This window comes from Heterodontus francisci, chromosome 17 (genome assembly GCF_036365525.1).
Source record: "Heterodontus francisci isolate sHetFra1 chromosome 17, sHetFra1.hap1, whole genome shotgun sequence".
Classification (NCBI taxonomy): domain Eukaryota; kingdom Metazoa; phylum Chordata; class Chondrichthyes; order Heterodontiformes; family Heterodontidae; genus Heterodontus; species Heterodontus francisci.
Window position 1 is genome coordinate 74,490,979 of NC_090387.1, and position 18,775 is coordinate 74,509,753.

The window sequence follows — 18,775 nt, forward strand, 5'->3', positions numbered from 1 at the left end:
CACGCAGTCTCAGGGAGAACTTGCAAACTCCACACAGGCAGTACCCAGAACCGAACCCGGGTCGCTGGAGCTGTGGGGCTGCGGTGCTAACCACTGTGCCGCCCCTAGTTTTCCTCTTCACCTCCCATCTCAACTTATTGTATATGGCCTGGTTCTCACTTGAAGAATTCACCTGGCATGTATCATACACCCTCATTTTTGTTTTATCATAATGTCTTTCTCCCTCATCATCCAAGGAGCCCTGTTATTGGTTCCTTTACCTTTCGCCCTCGTGGGAGTGTACGTAGCCTGTACCTGAAAAATCTCTTACTTAAAGATAATCCATTGTTCTGATACAGCTCTTCCTGTCAGTCTTTGGTTCCATTCTACCCTGGCTAGATCACTTCTCATTGCATTGAAATTAGCCCTCTTCCAATCTAGGCGTTCTACCCTACTTTTCTCCGGTTTTTCTGCATTGCGAGTCTAAACCTTATGATATGATGCTCACTCTTATCCAAGTGCTCCCCAACAGACACTTAGTCCACCTTGCCCACCTCATTTCCTAGTACCAGATCCAGCAATGCCTCCTTTCTAGTTGGGCCGTGAACATACTGAACAAGGAAGTTCTCCTGAACACATTTCAGAAATTCCTGCCCCTCCTTACCCTTTGCTCTAGAATTATTCCAGTTGATATTTGGTAATTAAAGAGGTAGGTTTTAAGAAGTGAAAACAAGGATGAGAATTTTAAAATTGAGGCATTAACAAGGAGCCAATGTAAGTTGGCAGGCACAGGGGCTGATTGCTGAATAGGGCTTGGTGCGAGTTAGGACATATGCAGCAGAGTTTTGGATGACCCCAAGTTTACAAAGAATAGAATGTGGGAGCCCAGCCACGAGTGTGTTGGAATAGTTGGCTAGAGGCACCGAAAGCAGGGATGAGGGTTTCAGCAGCAGATGAGCTGAAGCAAGGACAGAGTCAGGCAATGTTATGGAGGTGAAAATAGGTGGTCCTAATGATGGCGTGGATATGTGGTTAGAAATTCACCTCGGGGTCAAATATGACAGCAAGGTTGTGGGCAGTCTGGTTCAGCCTCAGACAGTGCCAGGGAGATGGATGTAATCTTTGGCTCGGGAACTGAGTTTGTAGCGGGGATCGAAGACGATATCTTCTATCTTCCCAATATTTCATTGAAGGACATCCACTGGATGTTGGACAAGCAGTGTGAGAATTTGGAGACAGTGGAGAAGTCAAGTGAAGTGCTGGGGAGGTAGAGCTGGGTGTTGTCAGTGTGGATGTGGAAACTGATGCTTTTTTTTGGGATCATTTCACTGAGGGGCAGCTTGTAAATGAGAAAAAGGAGGGAGCCAAGAATAGATCCTTGGGGGACACCAGAGGTAACAGTCAGGACTGGAAAGAGAAGTCATTGCAGATGATTTTTTGGCTATAATTAGATGGATAAGCATGGAACCAGGCGAATGCAGTTCCACTAATGTTCCCACTGAGCTGCATGGGTGCTTGGCCACACAGTAGCCCAAAAGGTACCGTGCAGGTCTTGTTTTGTGAGAAATAACATGTGTGCGTGTGCGTGTGCGTGGCCGTGTATAAAAATTTAAAAGGACTGCACATTGAAAAAATGGGCCACACACAACAACTAAATTTTAAAGTGAATATTGAGTCCCACCCAGTTGGACGCCAGTGGAGAGGTGCTGGTGGCGGATGGTGTGGTATTGTGTCAAAGGCTGCAGACAGGCAGAGAAGGACGAGAAATGATAATTTGTCTTTGTCACAGCCCCATCTCAAATCATTCAGCCAACTCATGTCACCCAGCTGGCGGGGATAGTAGTGAAACTGTCACCTGCATTTGTTCAATGTGATAGTTCATCCTGTATTCTAACAGCAAAATAGATATTTAGCCATAACAAGTGCACTGCACCCCAAATCCAGCTGTTTAATATGGTTTGTGTGGGTACAAGATGCTTGGCTGAGGACAGGCTTACATACTTACAAATGACAAGAGTTGTGATATTATTATTTGGAACCATATTCACCATAGAGAAAATCATAACAGTAACTTTTCAGCAGAAATATGGTTACCTTGTTTGACATATGTGGTTGACTCATTCATATGTGAATTGGTTTACTTAAATAATGTTTGAGTAGTAGCATCGACACAGGATTTGAACATGAAGAAGTGTTTTGGCAGGGATAGTAGGTAGCCACAGCGATTTTAATTGTCCGGTCTCATTTAAATCCTGCCAGTCCACTTCCCACCTGGACTGTATGGCAAGAGGGTACATGGTGGCTACTGGCTGTGGAAATCCATATCCACCCATCAGCTGTCAGGTATGTGACAGGAAGGAGGTGTCAGAAAGGTATGCCTGCTTCTCATAGCAGAGGACATTTTTTTGATTTACCTGGAGGGCTTCTTTGTTCTTCCCATCAGCTGTCAACGGACTTCAGCCTGATGGGGAAATCCCTACCGTGGCCTAGATAAAATTCCCATTAGGTTCCTAATAATGTTATAGGACCCTGATTCGTATAAGTTCTTGCCTGCATTTTCCTGCAGAACTTGGCAGGTTTATATCTGAGATGACAGGAAAGAGTGAAGTTCCAAGCAGGTAAGAAATCTGCTTATTTTTAACTGCTCACCTGCAGATGTCTGCTGTGTGGGTAAAATTAAAGACAACCTCAATGTGTTTGACTGGAAAATTACAGGTTTGTTTCTGGGTACTGTGACAGAAACCCCACATGCCAAATGGAAAATATTAATTTTGTCGTATGGAACGCTGCTTGAGACTTTTTACTGGACATTACAAATAACTTTTAAAAAGCAGAACAGAAAAGCTAAAGATGGAATTTGCATATGAGAAGCCAAAGGCCGGCTGAGAGACAGAGGTCAATTACCCGGTCTAGCTGGAACAATGGGGGTGCTCCCTGATTCAGTTAACAAGAATGGATTTGTCAATAGTGGTCATCAAAAGCCATTGACACTCTTTGACTTTGAAAGAGCCAACACCGCCCCCCCCCCCACCCACCCCACCAAGTATGTCGGAAGAACTTTGAATTTCAAACAACCTTCCAGAAACTTCTGCTTTCAAACAAAGAGGTGGTCACATGACATACCTGCTGGTGTAACACTGAATTTGTGAATTGTGCCTCGGAAAAGAAAGGAAAGAGACTGTAACTGTACTCCAAGAAGAAAACACTTCTCACCCTCTCTGTCTGTCTCTTCAGCAAGGTCCCAGGGGAATCTCGGCTCCAGCTGAATCTCAAATCTACAGATACAGTCTACAATCTACAGTTCTGATGAAAGGTCACTGACCTGAAACATTAAATCTGCTTCTCTCTCCACAGATGCTGCCAGACCTGCTGAGTATTTCCAGCACTTTTTGTTTTTATTTCAGATTTCCAGCATCTGTAGTATTTTGCTTTTACTCAAATCCACAGACCCTGTCAGGCAACAACCAAGAGGATGGATAAAACCTCTCCATAGCCTTCTGGAACCAGAGAAGCAAGCCGGAATTGTGCATGAGGCCCCAGCGAGGACTTCAAGACTTTAACTTAAACTAAGAACACTGCAACTCAGTATTCAAATTCCATTTATTATGGACTTTACTTCAACTTCCTAACTCTACTTTTCCCCTCTGTATCTATTTGTGTGTGGGTGTACCTCTTGTATGAATGTGAGCGTGGATGCTTCATGTATTTTAGTAATTTTAACTGGTTTAGAGTGATAAGGTTAATAAACTTCCATCTTTCTTGTTTAAACTCAAGAAAACCTATCTGATTGGTTCATTTGCAATTGTAATTAGAGTAACAGGAACAAGGGTTCACTGAGGTGTGTTAAAAGATAAATCCCGTTGCGATCAAACCAGAGAAGGGGCGAAAGGGATGCCTGAGACCCTTTCCTCACCCGGTTGTAACAGTACAATGATGCTTGGCTTTACCTTCATGTTTGTCCTTTGCACAGGGAGCATTAGAACCAATGCTTGTAATGTAGCAGTATAAGGATCCTCTTGATGTTGACAGTGTGTGTATGTGTAGGAGAAAGGAATGAAATACATCTCAAAAGTGGCTTTTTGTTTATGGTGAGACTGATTTGGAATAGTTCCACCCCTGTAGTAAATGGAATAAAACTGTAATGATTGAGTTTCTTTAGGAAGTGATCTACAGGGAGGTAACACTTCTGATTGGATATGTGAAAAACAGATCCCCACAATTGTTACCAGGTAGGTGCAGAACTGACTGTAGATATGGTTGTTGACATTTTGGCAGGTACAGCCAATTGGGCTTTTCTGCCTACTGATCACCTTGGTATGTCTTCTTTTATGCAGCATCCTGATAGCATAGCATGCTTCTGAAGAAACATGAAGCAGAATGTTAACTCAGGCTTTCACTTGCATCTGTGCCATCAGAACTGCTGACACAACCTAACTGAAAAATTTGAATCTCCCTAGGCTCTGATAATCTGCTATCCGAGGCCCTTTGACTTCAGTCTACAGATATAAGTGTGCAAATATCACCAGATAGGCATGGAGTCTTTCATACAGCCCGACTTGCCTGGCACACTCCTCCACTTTTCCCAAACACTTCAGAAAGAAGATTCCCTTTGGAAAACCAATTGGTTTCAGTAATGGTGCTGGCAGAAAAAGATAAACTATTTGCGCAAAAGTTCATGAAAGCCTAAGTGGGGAGGCAGTTTCGTAATGATATTGCACTGGACTAGTAACCCAGAGACCCAGGGTATTACTCTGGGGATATGGGTGCAAATCCCACCATGTCAGAAGGTGGAATTTGAATTCAATTAATAAAAAATCTGGAATTAAACCATGAAACCATTGTCGATTGTTGTAAAAACCCATCTGTTTCACTAATGTTCCTTAGGGAAGGAAATCTGCCGTCCTTACCTGGTCTGGCCTACATGTGACTCCAGACCCACAGCAATGTGGTTGACTCTTAAATGCTCTCTGAAATGGCCTAGCAAGCCACTCAGTTGTACCTACTTGCTAAAAAGTCGATAAGGAATGAAACCAGACGGACTACCCAGTTTTGACCTAGGCACCGGAAATGACAACAGCAAACCCAGCCCTGATGACCCGACAAAGTCCTCCTTACTGACATCTGGGGGCTTGTGCCAAAGTTGGGAGAGCTGTCCCACAGCTGTTCTAACAGCCTGACATAGTCATACTCACCAAATCATATCTTACAGACAATGTCTCAGACACAACCATCACCATCCCTGGGTATGTCCTGTCCCATCGGCAGGACAGAGGTGGTGGCACAGTGGTATACAGTCGGGAGGGAGTTGCCCTGTGAGTCCCCAACATCAACTCCAGATCCCATGAAGTCTCATGGCATCAGGTCAAACATGGGCAAGGAAACCTCTTGCTGATTACAACTACCAGCACTGCCACCCCGCCCCCCGCCCTCAGCAGATGAATCAGTACTCCTCCATGTTGAACACCACTGGGAGGAAGCACTGAGGGTGGCAAGGGCTCAGAATGTACTCTGGGTAGGGGACTTCAATGTCTATCACCAAGAGTGGCTCGGTAGCAATACTACTGATGGAGCTGGCCGAGTCCTAAAAGACATAGCAGCTAGACTGGGTCTGCAGCAGGTGGGGAGGGAACCAACAACTGGGAAAAACATACTTGACCTCATCCTCACCAATCTGCCTACTGCAGATGCATCTATCCGTGACAGTATTGGTAGGAGTGACCACGGCACAGTCCTTATGGAGACGAAGTCCCGTCTTCACATTGAGGATACCTTCCATCGTGTTGTGTGGCACTACCACCGTGCTAAATGGAATAGGTTTCAAACAGATTTAGCAATACAAAACTGGGCATCCATGAGGCATTGTGGACCATCAGCAGCAGCAGAATAGTACTCAACCACAATCTGTAACTTCATGGCCTGGCATCAAGCTGGGAGAGCAACCCTGGTTCAATGAAGAGTGCAGGAGGGCATGCCAGGAGCAGCACCAGGCATACCTCAAAGTGAGGTGTCAACCTGGTGAAGCTACAACCCAGGACTACTTCCATACCAAACATCAGAAGCAGCATGTGATGGACAGAGCTAAGCGATACCAACGGATCAGATCTAAGCTCTGCAGTCCTGCCACATCCAGTCGTGAATGTTGGTAGATTAAACAACTAACAGGAGGAGGTGGCTCCACAAATAGCCCCATCCTCAATGATGGGGGAGCCCAGCACATCAGTGCGAAAGATAAGGCTGAAGCATTTGCAACAACCTTCAGCCAGAAGTGCCGAGTTGATGATCCATCTCGGCCTCCTTCTGAAGTCCCCAGCATCACAGATGTCAGTCTTCATCCAATTCGATTCACTCCACGTGACATCAAGAAATGACTGAAGGCACTGGATGCTGGAAAGGCTATGGGCCCTGGCAACATTCCGGCAATAATACTAAAGACCTGTGCTCCAGAATGTGCTGCGCCCCTAGCCAAGCTGTTCCAGTATAGCTACAACACTGGCATCTACCCGGCAATATGGAAAATTGCCCAGGTATATCCTGTACACAAAATGCAGGACAAATCCAACCCGGCAAATTATCGCTCCATCAGTATTCTCTCGATCATCAGTAAAGTGACGGAAGGTGTCATTGACAGTGCTATCAAGCGGCATTTACTTAGCAATAACCTGCTCAGTGACACTCAGTTTGGGTTCCGCCAGGGCCACTCAGCTCCTGACCTCATTACAGCCTTGGTTCAAACATGGACAAAACAGCTGAACTCAAGAGGTGAGGTGAGTGTGACTGCCCTTGACATCAATGCAGCATTTGACCGAGTATGGCATCAAGGAGCCCTAGCAAAACTGAGGACAATGGGAATCAGGGGGAAAACTCTCCGCTGGTTGCAACCGTACCTAGTGCAAAGGAAGATGGTTGTGGTTGTTGGAGGTCAATCATCTGAGCTCCAGGACATCATTGCAGGAGTTCTTCAGGGTTGTGTCCTAGACCCAATCATCTTCAGCTGCTTCATCAATGACCTTCCTTCTATCATAAGGTCAGAAGTGGGGATGTTTACTGACGATCGCACAATGTTCAGCACCATTCGTGACTCCTCAGATACTGAAACAGTCTGTGTAGAAATGCAGCAAGACATGGACAATATCCAGGCTTGGGCTGACAAGTGGCAAGTAACATTCACGCCACACAAGTGCCAGGCAATGACCATCTTCAACAAGAGAGGATCTAACCATCTCCCCTTGACATTCAATGGCATTATGATCGCTGAATCCCCTACTATCAATATCCTGGAGATTACCATTGACCAGAACCTGAAATAGAGTAGCCATATAAATACCCTGGCTGCAAGAGCAGGTCAGAGACTAGGAATCCTGCAGCGAGTAACTCACCTCCTGACTCCCCAAAGCCTGCCACCATCTAAAAGGCACAAGTCAGAAGTGTGATGGAATACTCTCCACTTGCCTAGATGGATGCAGCTCCAACAACACTCAAGAAGCTCAACATCATCCAGGACAAAGCTTGATTGGCACCCCGTCCACAAACATTCACTCCCGCCATCATTGACGCAAAGTGGCAGCAGTGTGTACCATCTACAAGATGCACTGCAGCTATGCACCAAGGCAGCACCTTCCAAACCTGTGACCTCTACCACCCAGAAGAACAAGGGCAGTAGATGCATGGGAACACCACCACATGCAATTTCCCCTCCAAGCCACACACCATCCTGACTGGGAACTATATTGCCGTTCCTTCACTGTCGCAGGCTAACAGCACTGTGGTGTACCTACCCCACATGGACTGCAGCAGTTCACGAAGGCAGCTTATCACCATCTTCTCAAGGGCAATGCGGGATGGACAATAAATGCTGGCCTGGCCAGCGATGTCCATCTCCCATGAAATTAATTTTTAAAAAGTGCCAGAAGAAACAAATGGGCCATAAATTGCTTCAACGTTGTTGCATTAATCTTTTCGCACTTGTACTCCTCATTGGCTAGAAACCCATTTATACCAAATCCTTTTAGCAGCGTGGAGGGCTTGTGCAGGGAACTTCCTCAGGATTTCTCCTGCTCAGTTGGAATTGCCATCAAAGTTAAGGTTGCAGAGTACTTGCCACTTATCAGCCCAAGCCTGGATATTGTCCAGGTCTTGCTGCATTTCTGCACGGACTGCTTCAGTATCTGAGGAGTCACGAATGGTGCTGAACATTGTGCAATCATCAGCGAACATCCCCACTTCTGACCTTATGATTGAAGGAAGGTCATTGATGAAGCAGCTGAAGATGGTTGGGCCCAAGACACTACCCTGAGGAACTCCTGCAGTGATGTGGTGGAGGTGAGATGATTGACCTCCAACAACCACAAGCCCCAAGGAAATTCCCGGGATTAGGGTGTTAAGGGAGGAGCTCATTCCTCTACCTCAGTCGAAGTGTACATCTTGTGGAAAACCAGTTCATAGTATAGTCAGGACACAAGGGGCTGAATTTTACCAGTAGTAAGCTTCAAAGATGGCGGCAGCATGCCCGGGATTTACTCCGCGGAGTAGCTGCAATATTAAATGCGGCAGCTGATTTACATGGCCAGGGCAGACCATGCCCCCCAATGACATGGGAGGGAGCGGGCGGTTCATCCCCGGCAATGGCATCCGACACCATTGCGTAGGCGCAGGCGCTGACGCCATTTTTAAAGGGCTTCCAGTCTTTCAACGTAATTTAAATTTTTAAAGTTACATGAGTGTTTAAAATTAAATAAAGTTATCCCTACCCTCTCACATGCCCCCAATTACCATCAACTTTATTACTTGCCCTCTCCCGCTCCAAAAAAACTTATCTTGTGCTCCTGACCTTCCCCTCCGCTCAAAGTTAACAAACCATGAACTTTACCCCTTCCCTCCACCCCCTGGACCAATCAAAAGCATTTAACCACGCTCGCCAGCCCCATCCCCACTGGCCCTGAAAACTTACCTGCTCCCCCTTCCCAACCAGTGTTCCGAATGGAGATCCAAAGCCGCAGGATTGCCGGCCACCACTGCCAATATGGAAGCGGGACTGACGGCGGGAGCGGGTAAGTATTTAATTCATTAGTTTAAATACATTCACATAATCAGATTGTGACACTGTCAGGCAGTGGCGGGGGGTGTGGGGAGCCGCCATAAAGCCTCACCCCCACCATCGAGGCCCATGGCGGGCCTCTCCCGGAGCCATTCTCTGGGCCCCCCCCACCACGACCCCTGACATTGCGGGGCCGGTAAAATCCAGCCCAAGATCTTCCCCAATGCAACTGATTTTCTGAATTTGGAAATAAAGTCTTTGTGGCCGTAACAATAGAAACAAAAAATCTCATGTTTCAGAGGTGACGAGAATTCAGTTTAGGTTCAAAGGTGAATAGAATTCTTTCTTCATTTCCAGGTAATAAATTCTGGCTGTTCCAAGAAGCAATGTTGGAGCGAGGGTACCCTCGCCACCTGATGGAGCTTGGTGCTGGAATGCCTCATGACAGGATTGATGCAGCCATCTGGTGGGAAATCACTGGTCAGACATACTTCTTCAGAGGGGACAGGTCTGCTTTGAGTTATATTAACATCTTCGCTTTAAATATTGTGGGACAGCTTAGGTTTGGTTTCTTACTGATTTAGAATCTGTATATCGAGGAAAAATCTGGGCTCTTTCTGATCTGAAAGGCTCAATGCTGGCCCAAAGGGCATCTTTATCCATGTCCCTTGAAAACCTGCAGACAATATTAGATGGATCGCTGTATTTGATGGACATTACTAGATGCAGTTCTCAACAGATGGTACATATTCAAATTAGATACTACAGAAGGATCCATAGTGTCCAGCCTAGACAGCCTGTCATGCAATAAAAACAAGGGGAGCCTAGCAGTATGCAGGTGGAAAAATCCCAATGGTGGTCCTGCAATGCAACACCAGAAGAGGTGGTAAGGGACCATTAAAGGAACTTCGGGCCTATACCTCTGCTTCCTGGGGCCAAAATCACCTGTGTAGCAGCCTGGGAAGGGATAAGTGTGGTGGATGGGAGGGAAATCTTCCAGAGACGTAGACCTGCTCTCTGTTCCCTTCACTGCCATGTGTGCATGACAAGCAATGAAGAAGCAGTGCCTGCAGGGGTGGGTTTAGGGGAAGAAATCCTGGTAGGGGTGCTAAGTGTAGCAGTAGGACTCACCACCTGAATTCTTCCTTATTCTGTGCTGCGATCTTGTGATGTTTCAGGTGGAATTGTGGAGGAGAGTCCTGGATTCAGAGTCAGAAATGCATGACTACAACAACCTTCATTTCTCTAATTACTCTGCAGGAACATTTACTTTTAAAGTACTCACTAAAACCTTGCATAAACTATAATTCTGATCTGAACTGAGGGCAACCTCAAAGAGCACAGAGAATCTGCTCTACGCATTTTATGCACTGAGAGGTATTCAGTTAGCTGCCCCTGCCAATGCACTTCAAATAGTGCTTTCTATAAATTTATTTATTCATATGTCATTTGGCTTGTTTGTTACTTTGTATTGATTTATCTGACCTGGTTCCATTCCCCTTTTGGGGTGTTTGACATAGATTTAACTACCCTAACTTGATTCCCCTTGTGTAGAGAATAGTGTGAAGTTGGAAGGGCTGGTTTGCAAAACACTTACTGTAGTGCTGCAGTAACACTGAATACTAAAAAAAGACTTTCTGATGATTTCAGATACTGGCGCTTCAGTGAGGAAAGGAGAGCAGTAGATAGTGGCTATCCAAAGCCTATCAGCGTTTGGAAAGGAATCCCACCGTCACCAAAGGGGGCTTTCCTCACTGACGATGGAGGTAAGCAAGGATCCATTGGGCAATTATGAAAAAATAGCCAGCCTGGTTTAGCTGAAACTGATGAGCTTGTATTGTTGAATGCTGGAACCTGATTCTGTTCATTAAATGAAAAGAAACTGAATTTAACTTCAGGTAATGGTGATTTCATTGTATGATGTAAGCGTGAAGGCATCATATTTTAAAGCCAAGAGTGTGAAGGTCAACAATAGCATGACATGCAGTGGTATTACTACAGTAAAAATTTTCATGTAGTTACTGCTTTACATTAACAGTTATGTTGTAAATCCATGCCCAAGTACATACAGGACTCCTCTGTTGCAGTGAACATAGTATGTTTCAGGGACCAGCTGATTCCCAGTTTTGTACAAACATAGGGCAGAATTTTCTTCTGGCCTTGGAGGCAGGCATGGAGGCAAGGTGTCAAACAAAATGGCAGATGGCGCCATTCGCGATGTTGCCCAGGCCCTCTGCCAATTTTTTCCAGGACGGGGAAGGCCGAGAACAGCCTTCCTGACCCAGGCCAATTGAAGCCCTTACGAGGCCGAGTTAGATTAGATTAGATTAGAGATACAGCACTGAAACAGGCCCTTCGGCCCACCGAGTCTGTGCCGACCAGCAACCACCCATTTATACTAATCCTACACTAATCCCATATTCCTACCAAACATCCCCATCTGTCCCTATATTTCCCTACCACCTACCTATACTGGTGACAATTTATAATGGCCAATTTACCTACTAACCTGCAAGTCTTTTGGCTTGTGGGAGGAAACCGGAGCACCCGGAGAAAACCCACGCAGACACAGGGAGAACTTGCAAACTCCACACAGGCAGTGCCCAGAATCGAACCCGGGTCCCTGGAGCTGTGAGGCTGCAGTGCTAACCACTGCGCCACTGTGCCGCCCGTAAGTGACCGTAAGTTAAGTGACCTCCTAGCGGTGTCGGGTGGGGGGGAGGGTCTCTCCTTTGGGGGCAATCCAGGGCCCCCAGTGGGCTCCCCAGCACGATCGCTACCCCCTCTGGGAAGATATCCCCCACCCTCACCAACCCTTCCTCCCACCCCGTTTCTGAGGCATGCATGAATAGCCCTGGCGACCTCAACCCCATTCACCTGTGCCAGGGTCTTCTCCAGCCTTTGGTGCGCCAGGGCCTTCTGCAGTACCAGCAGTCACCACTGCACCTGGTGGTACTGCTGGTACTGCAGAGCTGCCAGCCATCCAATTGGCCGACAGTTCTGGAGGCAAGAGCTCGTCCCTTGAAGCGACAGCGACCCGACGGCAGGCTGTTAATTGCCTGCCCACCATCAAATGGCTTCTGGGTCTGATGGAAGGCCAAAGCAGGGTCTCACTCCACTTTTCTCCCCCCTGCCCTCTGGCCCGCCACTGGAACCCCCGTCACCTGAATAAAATGTAGCTCATAGAATTGAATCGAATATACAGCACAGAAACAGAGCATTTGTCCCAACCAATCCATGCTGGTGTTTATGCTCCACTCAATCCTCCTTTCATCTTTCTTCATCTAATTCTATCAGCATAACCCTCTTATTCCCTTCTCTCTTATATTCCTATTTAGCTTTGCCTTAAATGAATCTGTACCATTGGCGTCAACTATTCTTTGTGGTAGCAAGTTCCATATTCTCACCACCCTCTGGGTAAAGAAAGTTCTTCTGAGTTCCCTGTTTGATTTCTTGGTGACTACCTTATATTGATGGCGTCTAGTTTGGCTCCTCCGAAAAAGTGGAAAGATGTTCTCTATAGCTACTCAATCAAAAAATTTCCTAATTTTAAAGACCACTAATAGGTCACCCCACAGCCTTCTCTTTTCGAGAGAAAAGAGACTCAGCCTGTTCATTCTTTCCTGAAGGGTAAAACCTTGCAGTTCTGGTATGATTCTTGTAAATCTTTTTTACTCTCCAGTGCCTCTATACCCACAATACTCCAAGTGTGGTCTAACCAAGGTTCAATACATGTTTAGCACAATATCTCCATTTTTCAATACTATCCCTCTGGAAATAAACTCTAGTGCTTGGTGTGCTTTCATAATGGCCTATTTGTACTCACAGATCCCTTTGCTCTTCCACCCCATTTAAATTTTCATTTTCTAATATGTGACCTCCTTATTTTTATTACCAAAATGTAATACCTCACAATTATTTATGTTGAAATTTATTTGCCAGTTATATACCCATTCTTCAAATTTCTTTATGTCTTCTTGTATTTTGATGTAGTCTTCCTCAGTGTTGACTAACCACTCTCTCCCCCCCATCCCCCAATTTGGTATCATCTGCAAATTTAGAAATTGTGGATTTCCATTCTGGGTTTGGGAACCCGGCATGGGGACTAGTTGCGGGTTTGACCCCGCACAACGTGTTCCTGACACGCCCACCTCAATTTTTAAAGTGTCAGCCAAGTAATGGCCAGGGAGTGGGCCCGCTATCCAGTTGAGGACGGTGGGCAGGCATCACATGGCAGTGCCCTCTGAAGAAAATGTCAGATTTTAAAAAATTTTAAATGGCCACAGCTGCCTGGCCGTGATCGTGGAGGAGCAACCCCTCCATGGGACAGCCAGTGGCCACAGCTGTGGCCCGGCGGCCATGACAGGTGTGACGGTCATGACAGGTGCAGGTGGGGGGGGGGGGTTCATCACAGGATTAATCACGGACCCGACTCCCACCCGCCCTGAGGCTGCCTTGACACGGCTGTGTTTCGGCCTGATGTGCAAATCCCGCGTGGAAAGGACCTTAATAGGCCCCTTAATTTCCCTTAGTTGGCTACCTGCCACTTGCGAATGGGTAGCCATTCTGACCCCAACCCAACCTCTCTAAAAATGGTTCGGGATTGGGATTGTGGCACCAAACTGGTACAATGGTCGGCGGTGTGAGATTGTGGGCCTGCCAGCTTCTGATCCTGACCCCACAGCTGACTGAAAATTCCACTCTGTGCTTTTGACCCGAGATCTAAATTGTGAACAATGTGTAGTGATCAATGTACAAAATAACTCTGTCTGATAAAAATGCTGAATGAAATAATTATACAGCATTTCTGACTACTGTTGTCTAACTTTCAAATCTGTTGAGATGCCCTCTCTAAACCGATTTTTATTTTGATTGGCAGCTTACACACATTTTTACAAAGGTATCAAATACTGGAAGTTTAACAACCAGTTGCTGAGAACAGAGCCTGGTTATCCAAAATCCATCCTCCGCGACTGGATGGGATGCCATCTGAATGTTGAACCTGATTTTGATGAGAAGGAGCCTAATTTGGATATTGATGATTTTGATGAGGCTAATGATATTGATGATGAAAATGATGAAGATGGGACAAAGGAAGAGAAGGAAAAAGAGAGGGAAGAAGAAGTGGATATCCATATTAACATCCCTGTGGATGACTATACTAGAACCATGAATATAGTGATTGTCATAGTCCCACTAATTTTACTGCTCTGCATTCTGGGATTGATCTATGCCATCCTCCAACTGCAGAAAAAAGGAACACCAAGGCTCCTGCTGTACTGTAAACGCTCCATGCAGGAATGGGTTTGACGTTCACATTGATGCTGTTACTAGATGGCTCACCATTGGGTCAGAGTCCAGGTGACACTGCTTCTCAATTTTATTTGTTTTATTTTATACGGTCCTGCTCAATGATGTTAAGTGAGCCATTGAACATAAAAACATAGAGAATTTGGGGTATTTTGAGTTGGTCCCTGTGTAATCGGGCTGAAAGAATTTGTGATGTGGTTCCAAGGAATGCCTCCATGCTTCTTTACCTCCCTCCCTTTAACTGTGTTGAGTGAGATGGTACAAAAATGAAGCCTGGCCTGAGAAATGATTCCTACTGGGCTTTCAAAAGGAGTTTTATTGACTACAGATGATGAACCACAATGGACAAAACACTTGAAATCATTAATGTTGTTTGAGCACATCATTCATGAGGATTAATTCATAAATAATTTCTATTCAACCCCGCTGCCTTTAGTCCACTGAATAATTTCCACTTCTGAATTGAAGATTTTCTGAATGGCTAGGACCATCATGTGATGGTGCCTGAACAAATGCTGACAGCTACAATAAGTCATAGAAAAATTGGACAGTTATTGAGCAGCCATAAAAAAATCCTTGTTTCTCTATACATTAGGATTATTGCAGTTACACTAATTATACCTAGAAAACTGTAATAAAATCACTGTATCATTGGGAGATAGCTGCTATTCTATTGTATCACTGAAAGATAATTACTATAACTTATTATAAACACGGGGAGATTGTCATTTGCTCTCCTATAACTCAGAGTTAGTTGACTCTGTGAGATGTTCTTATCAACATTATGATTTTGTTGTGGTTAAACCTGTTCTACTAAAAGGAAATCATTCCATTTCACCAGATTTTAGTATAGGACCAAAGAACTTTGTTGATTTCTTTCTTAAAGCACTCGTGCCTTTCCTACAGTTTGGGTTGTTGCTGCCATAAAGCATCACAACAATAGTTTACCAGAAGTCCTGGCTTACCTTCTCAGGCTGAAAGCAGGGTCTCCTTGATTGTAGTCAAACTCTGGACTGCAAGCTGAAGGCTCATTCCTGCTGATTGCAGATTTGTCTCTCCAGGCTGAAGACCAAAGCCTGCTGATTACAGATCTCTCATCATGCTACAGGCAGAGTTCTAACTGGATCGAGGTAATTCTTAAAGGAAGGATTCCCTTTGTGGATAATTTACATTCTGATTGCTTTTTCATCAGAAGAATATATTATATATAAATAGTGGAGATGTCCTTGTTGGCACTTTGGCTCTGTTAACATCATAGGCCTGTCTCCATATTGGAGGCAGAAATCTAACTGAATGGAAATAATCAATTAATAGAAGGATTTCTCATGGTGATATTCTGTTGTCTGATGGTTCTGACTTAAAAAGAATATTGTATATAAAAACTTACAGTGGATGCATCAAAAATAGGGTTGTCATTTTTTGCCAAGTTCAAAACTTGACTTTGATAGAATTCTCATTTGCAGCCTTTCTTTTAACACAAAGAGGTCATCAAGGTTGCCACAAAATACAGCAAAGATTAGCCTCCACCTTGAACTTTTTATGAACTGCAGGAAATCTTATGATGTGTTGTATCTTCATTATTTATTCACATTCCCCTCAATGATATTATGCATAAGTATAGGGGTCATGTTTTACATGTATATCAACAAAATTAAACTCTACTTCTTTGTCTCCTCCAAAAGCAATTGATAAACTTTCCAACTGCCTGTCCAACATTAAGAGTTGGATAATCCAAAATTTCCTGCATTTCTTTTCCTGAAAACTTCCTTTTCAGCAGCAGCCAGTATTGTGGCACCATTGGCCTCTCTAGATGCACTTCAGTCTAAATCAGCCTGTGTAGAATGTTGGTGTATTCCTCAACCTCCATTTGAACAACTTCTCCCCCTTCTGTTCCATTACTAAGGCCACCTCCACATTTGCACCATTGCCAACCTCTCCCCCACCTCTCCTGCCTCATACTCAATATTTAATCCCTAACTTTATCACCTGTAATTCTCTCCTAGCCAGCCTTCTTGCTTCCAACTTGTACAAAGCCACAACTCACTCAGAACTCAACCCTATCACCCATACAAGAATTCTACATTCTTATCATTCCAGTCTTTTCTAATTGGCTTTCAAAGCCCCAAGGAAATTGACTTCAAGATTCTAATCCATAGCCTTCTCCCACATTTCCTCCATAAATTCATCCCCAAGCACACTCTTCACCCCCCTTTGGGCTTCTCCTTGTTCCCTGTGCCTTCTCGTACATCATTGGTGGCCACACTTTCAGCTGCTACAGTCTCTCCCTGTTTTCTTACCACCTCCCTTCTTGCCTTCCAAAAGTTTCTAACATCTGTCTCTTTGACCATGCTATTTTTACCCCAAATGCTTGTTGTTTTTCCTTCTTCTTCCTATTCATCATTTTTCTTTTCAATGTCAGGTGCTTTGGGACATTTTCTCGTACATGAGGAGTATTATAGAAATGTAAATGATAGTAGTTGTGCGCCCAGAGTTCCAGAAAACCTTTGACAAAGTGCTGTACAAGAGACTACAACAAACTGGTGAAAATTCGATGTAAATCCTGGAAATGGTTAAGAAATTGCTGATGGTTAGGAAGCAGTGGGTACTTGTTAGGGGATTGATGTTCGGTACCGGGGTGGAGGAAACAATTACTGTGTGGTATAGTCAATATTTTCTGTATTGGAATCCCTTCTGTTTCAAGTACACCACAGCATCGTTTTTCAAAATTTAAATGCTAATTCATCAAATTTGCAAAAATGCTAAATCAGGTGATGCAATCAAGTCTAGTGAGGCAGCCAAGAAACTTCAAAATGAGCTAGGTAAAATCTATGAGTGGCCAAGACATTGGTAGATGAAACTGTATGCAGATTAGTGTAAAGTATTGCACATCGGAAGGGAAAATGGGTGATACACCATGAATAAAGTGTAAAGCATTGAATATCGAAAGGAAATATGGGTGATATACAATGAATAATATTGAAATACCTAAGGGTGAAATTGGAAGGGACCTATGGTTGTTTGTGGACAAGTTCAGTCATTGTAAAGCAAATGGAAGGCTGAGCTATAGTCCAGATGGTAGAGTATAAGTCAGAAAAAATTCATGTTTAAACCATACAGCACACTGGTCAGACTCCAGTGTTGCTCAAAGAGATATTCAAATCCCACAGATGGTGCAGCAAAGAGCCATAAGGCTGACACTTATTGCCAGAGAACGGAGTTATAAGGAAAGCCTCAAGAAACTTGACTTCTTCAGCCTTGACAGGAGATGACTGAATGGTGAGTTTATAGAGAATATAAAATGATAAGCAGTAAAAAAAACTTTGGAACCTCACCAAGTTAATTTGACAACAGGAAAAGGAAACACAGGTTCAATCTGGTGAAAGGTAAATTTAGGAGTAATGTCTGGAAGTTCTTTAGAGTAATCGATACGTGGAATGGACTTCCAGGCAAGGTAGGCAAAACTTTGGAATTATTACGAGACAGTCGAAAGCTGTGATTGGGACTGTAGATGGATGAGTTAGATCTAGCCAATGGCCTTCCTCATCTGTAGTCCCTTTGTAATTCCATAAAAGTTCACACATTTCAATTCTGGGGCAGCCAGTCACATGTTGCACCTCTGTAGGGTGTAGGAAGATCAAAATGAGCTTCATTATCTTCTGGATGATGGCTGGATTGCCATGATAGCCCTCAAATTACTACAGTTTCACAAAATAAGATAAAAAGACGAGCTTAAATTTGAGCAACAGCTTTTCATGTCCAGTTTACATTTTAGAATTGCCCAGACAGTCCACTGGAAAACTGGATTGTCTGATCCAAAACAGAATGGGGATCAATTCTGATCAGAAATCCCCACCAGACACTTGGAGAGGATACTGGGCCCATATCTCACACTGCATGTGTCTTTATATTAAGCATTTATCAAAACTGGGAGCATCTAACAGCCTTTCTTAGTGGTGCTCTACTTTCTAACCTAACTGTTATGGGGTGCAGAAATTGTCCCAAAATTCAAAACTTTCAGAATCACAATTCTGTGATGCTCAATTAGAATTATTTTACTGTAGCATAGCACTGTCATCAGTCATGAGGATGCAGTGATTTCAAGGTACCTTTTGAATTTGGTGCTAATTTGTAGTAATAGGAAGGTATCCAACAGTGACATCACTAGGGTATTACAATGTGATCTGGGCAGCTAACTGTTTATATTGTGCATAGAACAGCCAGGTGATCGCATTTGTTAGATTTGTATTGTGGGTATTTACAAAATAATAATAAATAATTAAATCTGGGAGCATCACTACTGAACTCTTTTGCTGTCTGATACCAGTTTCTGCACCTTTTATCTAAATCACCCACCACAGTAATGGTATCCAAGCATTGCTAAGCTGCGATAATCACTGTCACTCAATGTTCCTAGAAATCATGCAGTTTGGTTTTATTTTTAAAATAACTTTT

At 44.3% G+C, this 18,775-nt stretch overlaps 1 protein-coding gene across 3 annotated transcripts in view; it reads left to right on the plus strand.

Annotated features, from left to right (window-relative positions):
- Window positions 1-18,775, plus strand: part of LOC137379064 (matrix metalloproteinase-15-like) — a 163,435-nt gene that overhangs the window by 143,705 nt on the left and 955 nt on the right. For 2 of the 3 annotated variants that reach the window (XM_068049687.1, XM_068049686.1), the window contains exons 8-10: window positions 9,371-9,521; window positions 10,664-10,779; window positions 13,893-18,574. In XM_068049687.1, coding sequence (XP_067905788.1) covers window positions 9,371-9,521; window positions 10,664-10,779; window positions 13,893-14,323 — 698 coding nt within the window. In that variant the 3' untranslated portion in view covers window positions 14,324-18,574. Of the gene's footprint in view, window positions 1-9,370; window positions 9,522-10,663; window positions 10,780-13,892; window positions 18,575-18,775 lie in introns of those variants that run through there. The other variant, XR_010976731.1, reaches the window with a different exon arrangement.